The sequence below is a fragment of the Triturus cristatus genome, chromosome 8 (genome assembly GCF_964204655.1).
Source record: "Triturus cristatus chromosome 8, aTriCri1.1, whole genome shotgun sequence".
Classification (NCBI taxonomy): Eukaryota; Metazoa; Chordata; class Amphibia; order Caudata; family Salamandridae; genus Triturus; species Triturus cristatus.
Window position 1 is genome coordinate 293,242,542 of NC_140591.1, and position 15,355 is coordinate 293,257,896.

At 47.2% G+C, this 15,355-nt stretch overlaps 1 protein-coding gene across 3 annotated transcripts in view; it reads right to left on the reverse strand.

The window, feature by feature from the left end:
• The window catches only part of CPAP (centrosome assembly and centriole elongation protein), a 521,976-nt gene that overhangs the window by 230,536 nt on the left and 276,085 nt on the right, over window positions 1-15,355 (reverse strand). For all 3 annotated transcript variants that reach the window (XM_085621543.1, XM_085621542.1, XM_085621541.1), the window contains one exon: window positions 929-1,025. In XM_085621543.1, the coding sequence (XP_085477669.1) occupies window positions 929-1,025 (97 nt within the window). The remainder of the gene's footprint in view (window positions 1-928; window positions 1,026-15,355) is intronic.

Sequence of the window (15,355 nt, forward strand, 5' to 3'; positions counted from 1 at the left end):
AGCTACTAGATAAAAACATTTTGCTGCAACTAAAACTTGTTTTTGAGATAATCCTCCATCAAATGCTTCCCCATACTTTACGCTATTTACTTTCTTCGGGGCAAAAGAGAGAGGTGGTATAATATGTACCATAGTTGCAAGCACTGACATTTTTAAACTAAATTGTGTTCTTTATTTCAGCAACAGACTGCAAAATGCACAGCAAGGCGTGATTTTTTCTAGCATCCTAATACAGTATAGTAATTATTTCCTAAAATAATTTCGGGAATGTAGGAGAAATTTGGGTGAATTTACAATTAAATATAAGATAAAAGATAGATTTGTAACTGTTAGATACTTTTGGTTTTCTTCAGACACTATTCTATCAATCATACTGGTCATCTGTGATACTAGAATATCGTGTGACTAATCCACTATCTTGGACACACCATGTACTAATATATCTTTTGGATCATTTCTAACCACTAAGAAACCAAAAGCGCCGAGACACCTCCGGGTATTTGCGCGCTCAATAAATTGCTTAAATAAAAATAAATAAAAGCTGTTGAAATATGCCCAAAGCACTTTCATCATGATAAAAACAGTAATATTAAAATATGAATCCATGGCCAACATGTTTTTGTCCAAATGTCTCACTTAAAAATGTACTGATGCCAAGCATTATATCCAGTGACCCCTGTACTAGTGACCCCTGTACTAATGAGATATGTAGACTCATATTATGGTGTTCCCAATGCGTCACTATGACATATGCACAGCATTCTTTCAAATAGTAGTGAAGCGTTTAAACAGAAAATATATAACCCAAAAAACTACTTGAGGAAAAGCTGAAAAGTACACAAAGATATTTTACTCAAATCTATGCTTGTATCACTATTAATGAAGAAATGCTAATCTAGAAGAAACAAATAGGGCATAAAAGTAATACCTTTGGTTGGTGAAGGCACCCTGCATGTCATTTTCATGTTCTTTTCTGATGTATCCGCAGGAGATGTGATTTGATTTTTTAAAACATTTGCTGGACTCTAGAATCAGGTAATTAAAATGTTAATTTTGGTTTTAGTTGTTTCACTTTTTAACTCACAACACAATGTGCACACCTCTTTAAAATTGTTATCATTCATGGTGTAATTAGAAACAGTAGACAAGATCTATCGTTTAACTTCTTTAAATAGTTGCTTAGTCATGAAAGCGTGAATATCACTGGGCAGCAAATAAACAATGTATTCATAAAAGTAGTTAACCTTTGGTGTACAAGGGGAGATAGTATTTAGGGTCCTAGAGAATTAAAAACTCAAGTAGTGAATGTGATGGATTGGATGTGGTGTGGACCTGGATTGATGTGGTGGCTAGTCATGCCTGGACACTCCTTCATGAGAAGGTACATCACACATTAAAGACTTACTTCTCAGATCAAGCAGAAACAGGATCCAGATGTGGTCATGGTGGATCTAGATTGTTGTGTTTCACAGTTGCGCATCTCTTTCTGTTGCTTCACGAAGGCTCACAAGAATTTTATTTTCTAACAAGTCTCCTTCGGTATCAAGTGAATGTTTAAGTTCAGGTTTTGAAGGGCTTTAAGCATTAAAGGAAGACTCTTGCATATCTACTTCTGTTTTACTAGTACTTGGTGGAAGTATTTGCCCTGCCACTTAAAAGGGGAATCCTCTGTGGGTGTATTTTCAAAATTGAGCCGCAGCATGTGTGAAGGCCATATTGGAAGGTGCCCAACGAACAAGCCAGAAGGCATCGCCTACCAAATTTATCTCTATTTTCACTTCAGTCTGTATGTTTATTATGAGCGCCAACTGCTGTAACAGCAAATTCACATGATGTATCTCTGACCGAGCAAAAGCTGAAACAAATGTATTCTTGGTTTTCTAGATACTGAAACATCAATGTCAGCTGTGCCTGGTCAGAAGCTAGCCAGTTTGAAAACGCACATCCCAACCCCCACCCTCATCTGAAGCTATAAATGTGACAAAAAAAAAGTGTCTGTTATGGACTTCTTAGAACAAACCCCTGCAAGTTTATTGTATTTCCCAATAGTTTTGCAGTTTCTGCTTCACATACCCTGGAAACAGAAACAGACATATTAGGAGATGGGAATTGCTAAGGGTTTGTACTTCATATTAATATCAAGCAGTTGTTTGTTCACCGAAGGAGAGCTTTAACACTGCACAATACTGTAAGGCGCTGACTTCTAGTCCGTGACACCTTTGAGACAGCTGAACCCACTGCTCAACTTGCTGGATTCAGACTGAGCACATCCCCCGCAGAAAAACCAGACTAAGTCTCACCAGAGACCATGAATGACAGCCTTCTAATTACTCATGAAAGTGCCTGGGATTGACTGGGGGATGGGGCACAGCACCAGTTAAATCATTGGAACTTTGTAGCCTCTGATTAAGCATGGGGGGGGAGGGTTTATTAAGTCCCCTTAATTGCCCACCCATTTACTGGGGGAGTAAGACTATTATAAACAAGCATTGGCATAGCCAATAGGTCTCGCCTTTGGGACCCTATAAGTGTTTAGCACAGAGATATTTGGAGAGAGAGAGAGAGAGAGAGAGAGAGAGAGAGAGAGAGAGAGAGAGAGAGAGAGAGAGAGAGAGAGAGAGAGAGAGAAAGAGAGAGAGAGAAAGAGAGAGAGAAAGAAAGAGAAAGAAAGAGAGAAAGAGAGAGAGAGAGAGAGAGAAAGAAAGAGAAAGAGAGAGAAAGAAAGAGAAAGAGAGAGAAAGAGAGAAAGAGAGAGAAAGAGAGAAAGAGAGAGAGAGAGAGCGAGAGAGAGAGAGAGAGAATGAAAGAGAAAGAGAAAGAAAGAGATAGAGATAGTTACAAAAAGAGTGACCACAGGAGGGATGAAAAGAAATAGAGGATGAGTGCCTGGGTGATGGCTAGACAGAGAAAGAGAGACGGCAGAAGACTAAATACAGAGAAAAAGAAAAGAGCAGCAAAGACACAAGGGGGAATGGTGAGAGGAAGAGTGGAAAGAGATAAACAGCGGAGCAGAGAAAGAAAAAGAGAAAGGGTGACAGAGGAAGTGCGAAAGGGAAATAAATTGATATATAGGAAAGGGGAAATTAGTAGAAAATACATGAAAACTAGCGCCCATAATTTAGATAGAAGCCATGTGGCCCTTCAGACGCAACACAACCTTCCCATGGGGGCGTCACAATCCCACTGTGCTCCGCAAGTAAATAGATATAGTGTGAGGGGAGCATGATGTGCAGCAGAGAAATAACGTACCACCCCCAGTCCCACTGGACCCTTCAGCTGAACCAGTCTGGGCTGTGTGAATGGAAATGGAACGAAAAGATGGAAAGGAAGCATGAAATAAACGAAAACATAGAAGAAAGAAAACAAGTTAAGTAGGAGGAAGAATTAATTTAGAGGAAGAAGAAAAGAAAATGTCTCAGGATCGCGCTATTATGAATATGCTACTTACCAGTATGCATCTGTTCTTGGCATGTAGGGCTGCTGACATTCATATCTGTGCATAGATCGCCGCCTAGTGTTGGGTCCGGATGTTTGCACGTTGTTGTCCTGGAAGAGTCTTCGAAGTATCCTGGGATAGGTGACTCCTCCCCTGGACTACAGTGCGCATGGGCATCCTCTCCATCCTCAGATTGTTTTTCGCCATTGTGGCAGTGATGGAGTAGATACAGAAAGTGATGACCATGCTTTACAGTAATTCTGAGAGCTGCAGCTGCTACAGGCGCCGGGGAGGAGGGAGGGCAATATGAATGTCAGCAGCCCTACATGCCAAGAACAGATGCATACTGGTAAGTAGCATATTCAGTTCGAGGCATGTGGGCTGCTGAATTCATATCTGTGCATAGAATATATAGCAGTGCCCTCTTATTAGCGGCGGCTACCAGTGCCAGCTGCAGCGGTCTGAAACAGAGTTTTGAGAACAGCCTGTCCTACAGCTGCCTGCTGTTTTGATTGCACATCTACACAATAGTGTTTGGTAAATGTATGTGTAGTGGACCAGGTGGCTGCTCTACATATGTCATGCAAAGGAATGTTTCCTAGGAAAGCCATGGAGGCCCCTAACTTACGTGTTGAGTGGGCTCGTGGGGGAATCGTTAATGTGCGTTTAGCCTTTTGATAGCAAATTTGAATACATTTAACGATCCATCTGGCTATACCTGCTTTGGAGATAGCGTTACCTTTGTGGTGTGGGGCAAAGGCAACGAAAAGTTGATTTGTTTTCCTAAAGGGTTTGGTCCTGTCGATATAATACATGAGGGCCCTTTTTACATCTAGTGTATGGAGTGCCCTTTCTGCGACAGTTTGTGGGTTTTGAAAGAAAACAGGCAGTTCAATAGTTTGGTTCATGTGGAACTGCGATACCACCTTGGGCACGAATTTGGGGTTGGTACGTAGTACGACCCTGTTGGCGTGAACCTGTATAAATGGCTCTTGGACGGTTAGTGCCTGGAGTTCACTAACTCTTCGCAAAGAAGTTATCGCTACTAGGAAAGCTACTTTCCAGGTAAGGAATTGAATCTCGCATGAGTGTAGAGGTTCAAAGGGTGGACCCATCAGGCGTGTGAGGACCAAGTTGAGGTTCCACATTGGGGCTGGTGGGTGGCTAGGTGGAATGACTCGTTTGAGTCCTTCCAAGAATGCTTTGATGGCAGGCACTCTGAATAGAGAGAGGTGCTGCCTGATTTGTAGATAGGCTGATATTGCGGTCAAATGGACACGTATAGAGGTGTACGCCAGATTGCATCGGTATAGGTGTAATAGGTAACAAATAATGTTTTGGATGGATGCGTCTAGCGGGTTAATGTCATTATTATTGCAATAAATGACGAACCTCTTCCATTTGGCTGCATAGCAAGCTCTGGTAGTGGGTCTCCTGGCCTCCTTAATGATGTCCATACAGTCAGGTGGCAGGTTTAGGTAGCCAAACTCTAGGACTTCAGGAGCCAGATTGCCAGGTTCAGCTGTTGCGGATCTGGGTGCTGAATCTCTCCATGGTTCTGCGTCAAATGCTCGGGTTTGACCCGCAGCCTTTGATGCGGCACCACGGAAAGTTCGAGAAAGGTGGTGTACCACGGCTGGCGTGCCCACGTTGGAGCAACCAGGACGAGTGTCAGTGAGTGTTGTCTGAGTTTGCGTGCCACCAGCGGTATCAGTGGTGCTGGGGGAAAAGCGTACGCAAATCTGCCGGACCAGTTCATCCATATCGCATTGCCCTGCGACTGCGGATGTAGGAACCTGGCGGCAAAGCTTTGGCATTTTGCGTTTTCGCTTGTCGCGAATAGGTCTATCTCTGGATGACCCCACTGCTGGAAGTACGGTTGGAGCACTGATGGGTGTAACTCCCACTCGTGCATCTGGTGGCTGTGTCTGCTGAGCAGATCCGCCATCTGGTTGTCCTTGCCGGGGAGGTGTTCTGCCATGAGGAACATGTTCCTCTGAATGGCCCACTTCCACATGCTCTGAGCCAGATGAGACAACTGTGGAGAGTGTGTTCCTCCCTGCTTCTGTATGTAGTACATGGCAGTCATGTTGTCCGTCCGGATCAACACGACTTTGTTGCACAAGTGTACTTTGAATGCTTTCATAGCGAGGAAGATTGCCATCAGCTCTAGAAGGTTGATGTGCATCTTCTTTTGTTGTTGCGTCCATAGTCCCTGCACTGTGTAATGGAGTACATGAGCTCCCCATCCCTGGAGAGACGCGTCCGCCGTCAGTATTATCTGTGGGACAGGCTCTTGGAACGGTCGGCCCTTGCAAAGGTTTTGTGGATTCCACCAATGCAGAGAGTTGTATGCCCGACCGCTCACCAACACTGGGTCTTTCAACTGTCCTTGAGCCTGATTCCACTGACGTGCTAAGCACTCCTGAAGCGGGCGCATATGTAGTCTCGCGTGTGGGACTATGAAGATGCAGGAGGCCATCATGCCTATCAACTGCATGAACACTCGCGCGGGAAGGGAGTGTTGTGGTTTGAACTTGGAAATCAGCATTTGCATGCTGTTGATTCTCACTAAATTTGGCTGAGCTGTGGCCGCCAGAGTGTCTATAGTCGCACCTAGGTACTGTTGTACGTGTGCGGGCTGGAGATGGGATTTTGGGTAATTTAGTGAGAACCCCAGACTGTGAAGGAGGTGAATGGTGCGGGACATGTGGCTGGCACATTGCTGGGCTGACTTCGCTTGAACGAGCCAGTCGTCCAGGTAAGGGTAGACGTGTATGTGCTGCCTCCGTAGATGTGCCGCCACAGTAGCTAGGCACTTTGTGAACATCCTGGGTGCTGTTGTCACGCCGAAGGGAAGGACTTTGAATTGGTAGTGCTGCCCTTGAACAGTGAACCTGAGGTATTTTTTGTGTGAGGGGTGAATGGGTATGTGGAAATACGCATCCTTGAGGTCCAGTGTGGCCAGAAAGTCTCCCTGCTTGAGCAGCGGGAGGACTTGCTCCCTCTACAGCATGTGAAAATGCTAGGAAAGAATGTATTGGTTCAGGGGTCTCAGGTCTAATATAGGTCTGAGTGACCCGTCCTTTTTCGGTATTAAAAAGTACAGGGAGTACACCCCCGTACCTTGCTCGTGGACGGGTACGACCTCTATTGCGCCTTTTAGAAGCATACTTTGCACCTCCTGCTGTAAGAACGTTAAGTGCTCTGAGGACATAGGACGGTTTTTTGGAGGTATTGTGGGTGGAGTGGAGGTTAGTTCTAGACAGTAACCGTATTTGACAATATCTTTGACCCACCTGTCCGTGGTGATGGAGTTCCACGTGGACAGGAACCTTTGTAGCCTTCCCCCGACAGGTGTTATGTGGTCGGGAGGAAGGGAGAGCGCGTCACTGCTTGTTCTTGGGGGAGGACCTGGTGTTGCCGTAGCCGCGTCCTCTGCCCTTTGTGCTGGAGCCACGATATCCACCCCGGGTGTTTTTATCGTAGGTGTTTTGTGTGTTGCCCTTGTTGTATGTTTGCTGTGACCCCTGTCCTCTACCTGCTCCTCTATTTCCGGGGCGACGAAAGGAGCCGCTCCGAAAGGACTGCGTCTGTAGGGCCCCCATGGACTTTGCAGTGTCCGTGTCCTTTTTTATTTTCTCTAGGGTGGTGTCAACCTCCGGCCCGAATAAGTAGTCGGGGTTGACAGGTTGGTTGAGGATGTTATTTTGTACCTCCGGTTTGAATCCGGAGATTCGCAACCAGGCGTGTCGTCGCAACATGACGCTAGTGTTTATGGCTCTGGCAGCTGTATCCGCGGCATCCAGTGCACACTTGATGGATGCATTTGTGAGCAGTTGTCCCTCCCTGATGAGGATCTCTGCACCTTCTTTGTATTGGTCAGGGAGATGTTGGAGTAGTTGCTCTAATGTGTCGTAGTGCGCTCGATCGTAGCGAGCGAGGAGCGCTTGAGTATTGGCAATGCGCCATATGTTAGCTGCCTGGGCGGCAACCCGTTTGCCAGAGGTCTCTAGCACCTTGGACTCTTTGTCCGGGGGAGGAGCATCACCTGTTTGCGAGTGTGCCCTCTTGCGAGCATTCGCAACGACAATGGAATCCAGAGGTAATTGGCCTCTAATGTAAGTAGGGTCCCCAGGCGCTGATCTGTATTTCTTGTCGATCCTGGGGTTTATCACTCTTGCCCTGGTGGGTTCCTTGAAGATGTCCTTTGCTGGTTTGAGGACCCCCTTTAACATGGGCAGAGTCTTTATGTTCCTTTCTGAGGATGCAAAAGTATCCATGAGAAAGTCGTCCTCGACGGTGTCAGAGTGAAGTTGCACCCCATGATTGGCCGCAGCCCGTTCAATTAGAGCGTTGAACGCTGCAGTGTCCTCTGTGGGAGATGTTTTTGCTCCATAGAGTTGCGGGTCCTGTGCATCCAGAGGTGCACCTGAGTCTACAGGGTCATCCCAAGCTTGATCAGGGTCCTGTTGGCCTTCAAGGTCCATGTCTCCGGGGTAGGGAACTTGGTCACACATGTAGTCCTCCAAAGCCTCCGTGTCGGAGTGTGTGGGAGAGAAGGACTGTGGATCCCGGTAGGGGGAATGGAGAGGTTCATAAAGAACTGGTTCTGACGCCACTGGCAGCTTTCTTTTAAGCGGGATCCGGAAGGAGTCCAAAGCTGGCTCCGAAGTTATTCTCCGTTTGTGGATTATCATCCTGCCGGTGTCGGCGTCGATGAGATGTGATGGAGACGTCTCCGCAGGAGAGCGTTCGGCAGGAGTAATCGTGGTGTGGGTGACCCGTGTCCTGATTTGGAATAGTTTTGGGGCCGTGGATGGTGGCAGGCCAAAAGTAATGTTGGCTGGTGCCGAAGAGGCTGTTGGAGCTTTTATCGGCTCGGAGCCCGACGTGTCCTGAAGGACCGTTTTGGTTTTGCAACGGGTCGCACCTGGAGCGCCATCGATTCCTTCGCGCCGACCCGTTCAGTAGAGGTGGGCGTGGATTTTTTCGGCGCCGGTGAGACATCGAGTCGAGGGGCGGTAATGGCCGTCGACGTCTTCGATGAGTGTGGCTTTGGTGGTGCCGTTGAAGCGATGTGAGACGCAGCAGGCAGTTTGACCTTTGGGGTCGGAGCCGATTGCGTCGGTGCCGGGAGCCGAGTAGGTTTGGTGGCGCCGAAGGTCTTTTTCCTTATGTCGACTCCGACGTCGGCCGCTTCAAGCTCGGCACCGAAGTCTCGTTTGGTGCGCTCGGTGCCGACGGGTTTTGCTGGTGCCGACGGGTTTTGCTGGCGTCGAAGGTGTGGTGGGCCTCGATCCGACCAGCGCTACTTTCGGTTTCGGTTTCAGTCGAACCAATACAGCTTTTGGTTTCGTTTTCGAAGAAGGGAAACCAGCCGGTTTGGGCATTAATGGCTGCCGCTGAATGTCCGAGGCCGGGCCCGAGGGCGGGGCCGAAGAACTGCGGGATAGGTCTTGGGTAAGGCCCGAAGGCGATCCCTCGACCGGAGCCATAGACTGTTGCACTGGGATTTCCTCAGTCTGTACGGGTAGGCCTTGCTCGTCACCGGAGCTACTCTCTTCGGCCCCTAAGGCCTCATTGTAGTCTCCTACCTCGGTGTCGTCTTCATCTCTGCGAAAGAGTGTTTCGTCGACGTCTTCCGATCCGGAGTCATGTTCGGAAGCGGGACTGGAGGGTAGGTTCTCCACTTCTTCGACATCTTCGGTCTCGGCGCTGAAGATGTCGGCCGGGGCCGGTGCCGCTTGCTGCGCCTCGAGTCTAGCCGCTCGTCGATTCCGGAGAGTCTTCTTGGATCGAAATCGGGCACAGGCCATGCATGTAGATTCGTCGTGATCCGGTGAAAGGCATTTGTTGCACACCGGATGGACGTCGATGTGGGGATATTTCGCATTGCATACCGGACACCGCTTGAATGGTGTCCTCGATTCCATCGTCGATGTCGGGTCGATGGTCGGGCAAGATGCGAAAAAGTTGGTTCTGGAAGTTAGTAAACTAACAAGAATACTATTGATACCGATCGGGAACAGTACCGACGCGAACTAAAGGCCTTTTGGCCTGGAAAAAGTTTTTCCTAACTTGAGTCAAGATAAGCACATCCGAACCCAATGGCGGAAAAAAACAATCTGAGGATGGAGAGGATGCCCATGCGCACTGTAGTCCAGGGGAGGAGTCACCTATCCCAGGATACTTCGAAGACTCTTCCAGGACAACAACGTGCAAACATCCGGACCCAACACTAGGCGGCGATCTATGCACAGATATGAATTCAGCAGCCCACATGCCTCGAACATGTGGTTTAAACATTATGCAAAAATAACAACAGTTTGACGGGGGGATTGCATTTTGTCTGCTGCGCGCGCTTTAATAATGTTTACAAGGAATTTTGTATTAATTGAAAAGCTGGCATCAATCAACCCCCTTAAAAGAATGCAAGGAAGATTTACCACCGCCCAAATGTGCACATATAACCCTCATTTATTAATGTAGAGCTGCACAACATGTAAAATAATTGAGTACCCAGCGCATTTTTTAAAGCCCTTATTAAAGTCTCCCCGAGCAACGCATGCGCGCTGACTCAGCGAGACCTAAAAAGGAAGGTTGAGGTTAAAGGAGGACTGAAATGTTAGTCAGTTGTAAGGACTGGCTTGCGTCGTTTGGTTGCGAGCAGGTATGCAAGTGCCTTTTTTCTGTTAGAGGACCCCATTAGAAGAGGTTGCAAATATTTTCAGCACCAAAGAAGAAATCAATGACTGTCTCCTCTGCTGCCAAGTCTTCCAGGACATCTGTCAACACAAAGAGACTGCTGTTCATGGTCCTAGCCAATCTAGTTTCCTTGAGGTGCAATGATATCAGTAGTTTTGTTCAGATGAGTTGAGAATAAATGAAAATGTTCGGTACCTTTAATAATGTTTGTTTCAATGGGTACTGCACTCTGCAGATTCTTTACTAAGCTAGGTCTGCAACCCCAGAAATTATCTAATAATAAATGACAAGATCTTGAGGCCACCATCAACTTCTGAAGCAGTGCCTTCACACAATGCGAAACAGACATGGAGCTACTGTAGTACATAAACCATGGCACTTTATAGTACACTTTCACTTACCAGAATGGTAAGTATCAAAAGATGTGAGAACTCTGAAGGTTGGTGAATTAGCAGTAAAGAGCCCACAAGTGGAATACCATACACATCAACGTCACCATAGTTGTGCAACTTTTCCTTTAAGTGGATAGTATTCGGTCTGTAAATTCATATTTGAAATATTTTACTGTACTACCTAATAATTTGGAATGTGTCAACAAAATTAGGTAACAGTGTTTACAAATTTATTGCGAGCGGACTATGTGGTCATCCTGCTAAATTTTCTTCACATGCTCCCATTGTACGAAAGCATCAGTGGCCACTCTGTCTCTGGCATGATGTGCAATACTTCCTTTGAGTGGAATCCTGTTGATTGAATCATACCACTTTCACGTTTATGACACATACCATCTGAAAAACAAGTTACTTACCTTCGGTAACAATATATCTGTAAGAGATATAGATTAGTTATAGATTCCTTACCTTGTAAATTACCCCCCCGGCGTCAAGACTGGATCCGGAGAATTTTTTCATCAGCAGTACCCCTGCGCGTCGAAAGGTGGAGTTCGTCGGCTCAATGTTCATCGTTGGCATCATGGTAGCTGGTATGACGTTGCAGCAGCTACTTAGACACTGCATCACGCACTGACGTCAGTTCTGAACACGACTTTCCATGCCAGAAACACAGGGCCATGCAAGACACTGACCAATGGTGCCCAAAACTAGGGCCTGAAAGGAAATCCTTAACCCTAGAAGTCAGTTCGTAGAACGGGGAGGATGGGTGGGGCGGTAAGGAATCTAACTAATCTATGTCTCTTACAGATATATTGTTACCAAAGGTAAGTAACTTGTTCATCTGAAAGCGACAATTAGTTATAGATTCCTTACCTTGCGAATAGATACCCCAGCAATACCAACACCGGAGGTGGGTCTGTGAACCAAGTTCACACCAGAAAATCCTGGAGAACAGAAAGACCAAAAAAGCTGTCTCTCCGGACTAGGCTGTCCAGGCATTAGTGCTTCGTGAACATGTGCAGAGATGCCCACGTCGCTGCCTGACAGATGTCCCTGAGGGGGACTCTCTGTCCCAAAGCAGTGGTAGATGCCGTCGCCCTGGTGGAATGGGCACGTAGCCCCACAGGAGGCTCCTTCTTTCCCAAAGAATAGCAAGCTTTAAAACACAAAACAACCCATCTAGAGATGATCCGTTTGTGTATGGTCCGACCTTTTTCAGCGCCCACGTAGCCAACAAAGAGTTGGTCATCCACCCGGAATTGTTTTGTGCGATCCAAGCAAAACGAAAGTGTACGTTTTGGATCCAGACGGTGGAGCCTCTCTTTCTCCTTAGAAGGATGCGGAGGCAGAAAGAAGGTGGGCAGAGAGATCGTCTGACCAATGTGGAAGGAAGCAACCACTTTGGGAAGAAGGGATGGACGAGTTTGAAGGACAACCTTGTCTGGATGAACAGCCAGAAAAGGAGGTTTAGAAAAAAGAGCTTGGAGCTCACCCACGCTGCACGCAGAGGTGATGGCAACCAGAAAAGCAGTCTTTAAGGTCAGAAGCCGAAGAGGACAGTTAAGTAGCGGCTTAAAGGGAGCGCACATAAGATAGGTTAGAACTAGGTTCAAGTCCAACTGGGGCATTACGAAGGGAATAGGAGGAAAAAGATAAGTAATGCCTTTAAGGAAGCGATTTACAACAGGGGACTTGAAAAGAGAAGGCTGATCAGGAAGACTATGGAAGGCTGCAATGGCCGAGAGGTAGCCCTTTAGAGTGCCCAGAGCAGAGCCCTGCTGGGCCAAAGAAAGGAGGAACAAGAGAACCTCAGAAAGAGGTGCAGAAAGGGGATCCACAGCCTTTGATGTGCACCATGCCACAAATCTGTGCCATCTGCGTATACAGTCTTGGTGGAGGGACGCCTGGCTGCCAAGATAACATCACAGACTTCAGGAGGAAGGTCAAAGGCTGTCAACTGTTGCCGCTCAATCTCCATGCAATTAGGTGGAGACTGGACAGGTTCGGGTGGAGGACCGTCCCCTGCTGCTGCGACAGAAGATCCTCCCGAAGAGGCAGTCGGATTGGAGGATCGATGGCCATGTGTAGCAGCTCGGGATACCAAACGTTTTGTGCCCAATCCGGAGCCAACAGGATGACTTGGGCCTAGTCGTGCGTGATCTTCTTCAGCACTCTGGGCAGAAGTAGTATAGGCGTAAAGAAGACCGCAACTCCACTTGCGACCTAAAGCGTCGCCTAGCGACTGCCGCCTTGGAAATTCCAACGCGCAGAATTGCTGACATTGTGTGTTCTCTTCGGTGGCGAATAGATCTAACGAAGGCTCTCCCCACTGCTGAAAGAGACCTGGCGCCACCTCCGTGTGAAGATGCCATTCGTGATCCATCATGCACCTGTGGAGTTTGTCCGCCCTGGCGTTCAGAGAACCTGCCAGGTGTTGAACCACCAGGGATATGCCCTGATGTTCCAGCCATGTCCAGAGACAGAGAGCCTCTTGACAAAGGGTCCACAACCCCACCCCGCCCAGTTTGTTGCAGTACCACATGGTGGTGGTGTTGTCCGTGAACACCTGCACTACTCTAACCCGGACAGAGGGAAGGAATGCTTTGAGTTCAAGACGAATCACCAGAAGCTCCAGAAGGTGGATGTGGAGCCAGGATTACGCCGGAGACCAGAGGCCTCTGATCTCTGCCTCCCACATGCGGCTGCCCCATCCGAGAAGGGATGCGGTCACCACTGTGAACTCTGGTTGGGAAAGGAAGTGAGATCTGCCGTTGACCCAATCCCGGTTCGTTAGCCACCACTGCAACTGGCGTGCAGTGCCCTCCAAGATCTGGACGCAATCGGACAGGTTCCGCTGATGCTGTGCCCACTGGAACCTTAGGTCCCACTGCAGAGCCCGCATATGCCATCTGGCATGATCCACCAGCAGGATACAGGAGGCCATCAGGCTCAGTAACCACAGGGTCACCCTAACCGAAACCTGAAAAGATCTGAATCATAGCCTGAATATCCCGGACTCACTGCTAGGGAGGATAGACCCGAAACCGCGTCACGTCCAGAACCACTCAGATGAAGAGGAGCTTCTGAAAGGGAGTCGGGTGCGTCTTCGGCACGTTGATAGAGAACCCCAGCGAATGCAGGAGGTCCGCCATAGTCTGGAGGTGGGAGAAAACAGCCTGGGGCGAGTCCGCCTTCAACAGCCAGTCATCGAGATAGGGGAAGACTGGAACCCCTGATCAGCACAGATGAGCTGCGACCACCGCCATCACCTTTGTGAACACCTGAGGGGCGCTGGTAAGGCCAAAGGGGAGCATGGTAAACTGAAAGTGCTCGTGGCCTACCATGAACCACAAGTAGCGCCGGTGGGCCGCGAGGACGGGGATGTGAAAATAGGTGTCCTGCAAGTCCAACGCAAACCATCCAGTCTCCAGGGTGGAGGGAAGAAAGGACAAAAGTCAAAGTCCTGAGCCACATTCACAGAAGCAAAAACGTAATCAGTCCGAGTAGTAGTCTTAGTCCATTTTCATGATGGTTTATTCAATTTTCATATATATCCAAATACAATGTGCTTCAGTCCATCATCCCCATTGGTATCGCTTTGTTCGCCCTAAGTTGGCAGGGTATGCCCAGACGTGGGTCCCTTGCTCACTTTGCCACTGGATTCAAGATAGCCTGGCTGATGAGGGTTATGAACCCGAAACCGGCCCCAGGATGCTTGTTTCCGGTCCAGGGAAGACATGGCTTGGCCGTTCGGGCTGGACTGTCCCCATGAGGCACAGGGTCAGACTGATTTGCATATGGCCATGTCTGAAATTGGGTGGTGGAGTGAGCTAAAAAATGATGATGGATTAAACCCAGATCAGTTGACTGGGGGTGAGTGTTTGATTTGCTCAAGCGCTCTGTCCATCATCCCCTTTGGTATCACTCAGTATAACAGGTAGCCACAAGTTGAGCTAACACGTGTTTCGTCTATAGGCACATAACCTCAGACTTCATCAGGGCTACAACAGACAAATGCACAAATTACTTTTGAATACACGTACCACAAACAGAACAATCACCAACTGAATGCACAAGAGAAAGAACACCATGAGAAGAATCCACCACAGACACCAATATAGTGGGAGCAAAACCAGTTCGACCTTAACTAAAATATTGGTGAAAAGACCATTTGGATCACAATAACCCAAAGTTTAGTGCCATCGTGAGGAGTTCTATATAAAGACCAAGAAAGAGAAAATAACATCCATGGGAAAAAGAATAATGTTGTGTGTCCATACACTAAGAGAACCTAAAGAATATGGATATAGACAATCCAAGAAACAAGTTGAAAGCTCACCACAGAACTTGAGAATCCAGCGAAGGATCTATGTACACAGTAATCACAAATTCAACCACACTTCAGTAGTGCTGACATCTCAAATACATTAAGGGAAAGGTGGTTCTGCCACCAATTAGCTTAAAAAACATGCAATTTTTAATTTATTTTTTATCCCTCTGTTAAGATGAGATTTAACATTTAATGAGAAACATATGCATATCCTGATTTTAGTCCAAAACAGAAATAAAAAGAAAAAGAAACTCATATGATCCTTTATCAAAAATATATTTCGGTGACTTAGTATAGGTCATGTGCAATGATTTCTTCATGTGAACATTTGAGACACATATAGACAAATATGTACACACACAGAAAAAGCCATAATATTCACTTGAATTTGTTGACGTGAGGTGAACACAAAACAATATGTTTACATATCACAATAAATTATATACATAAAACAAACATTTAATAAGAAAACACATTTGGACGTATTGT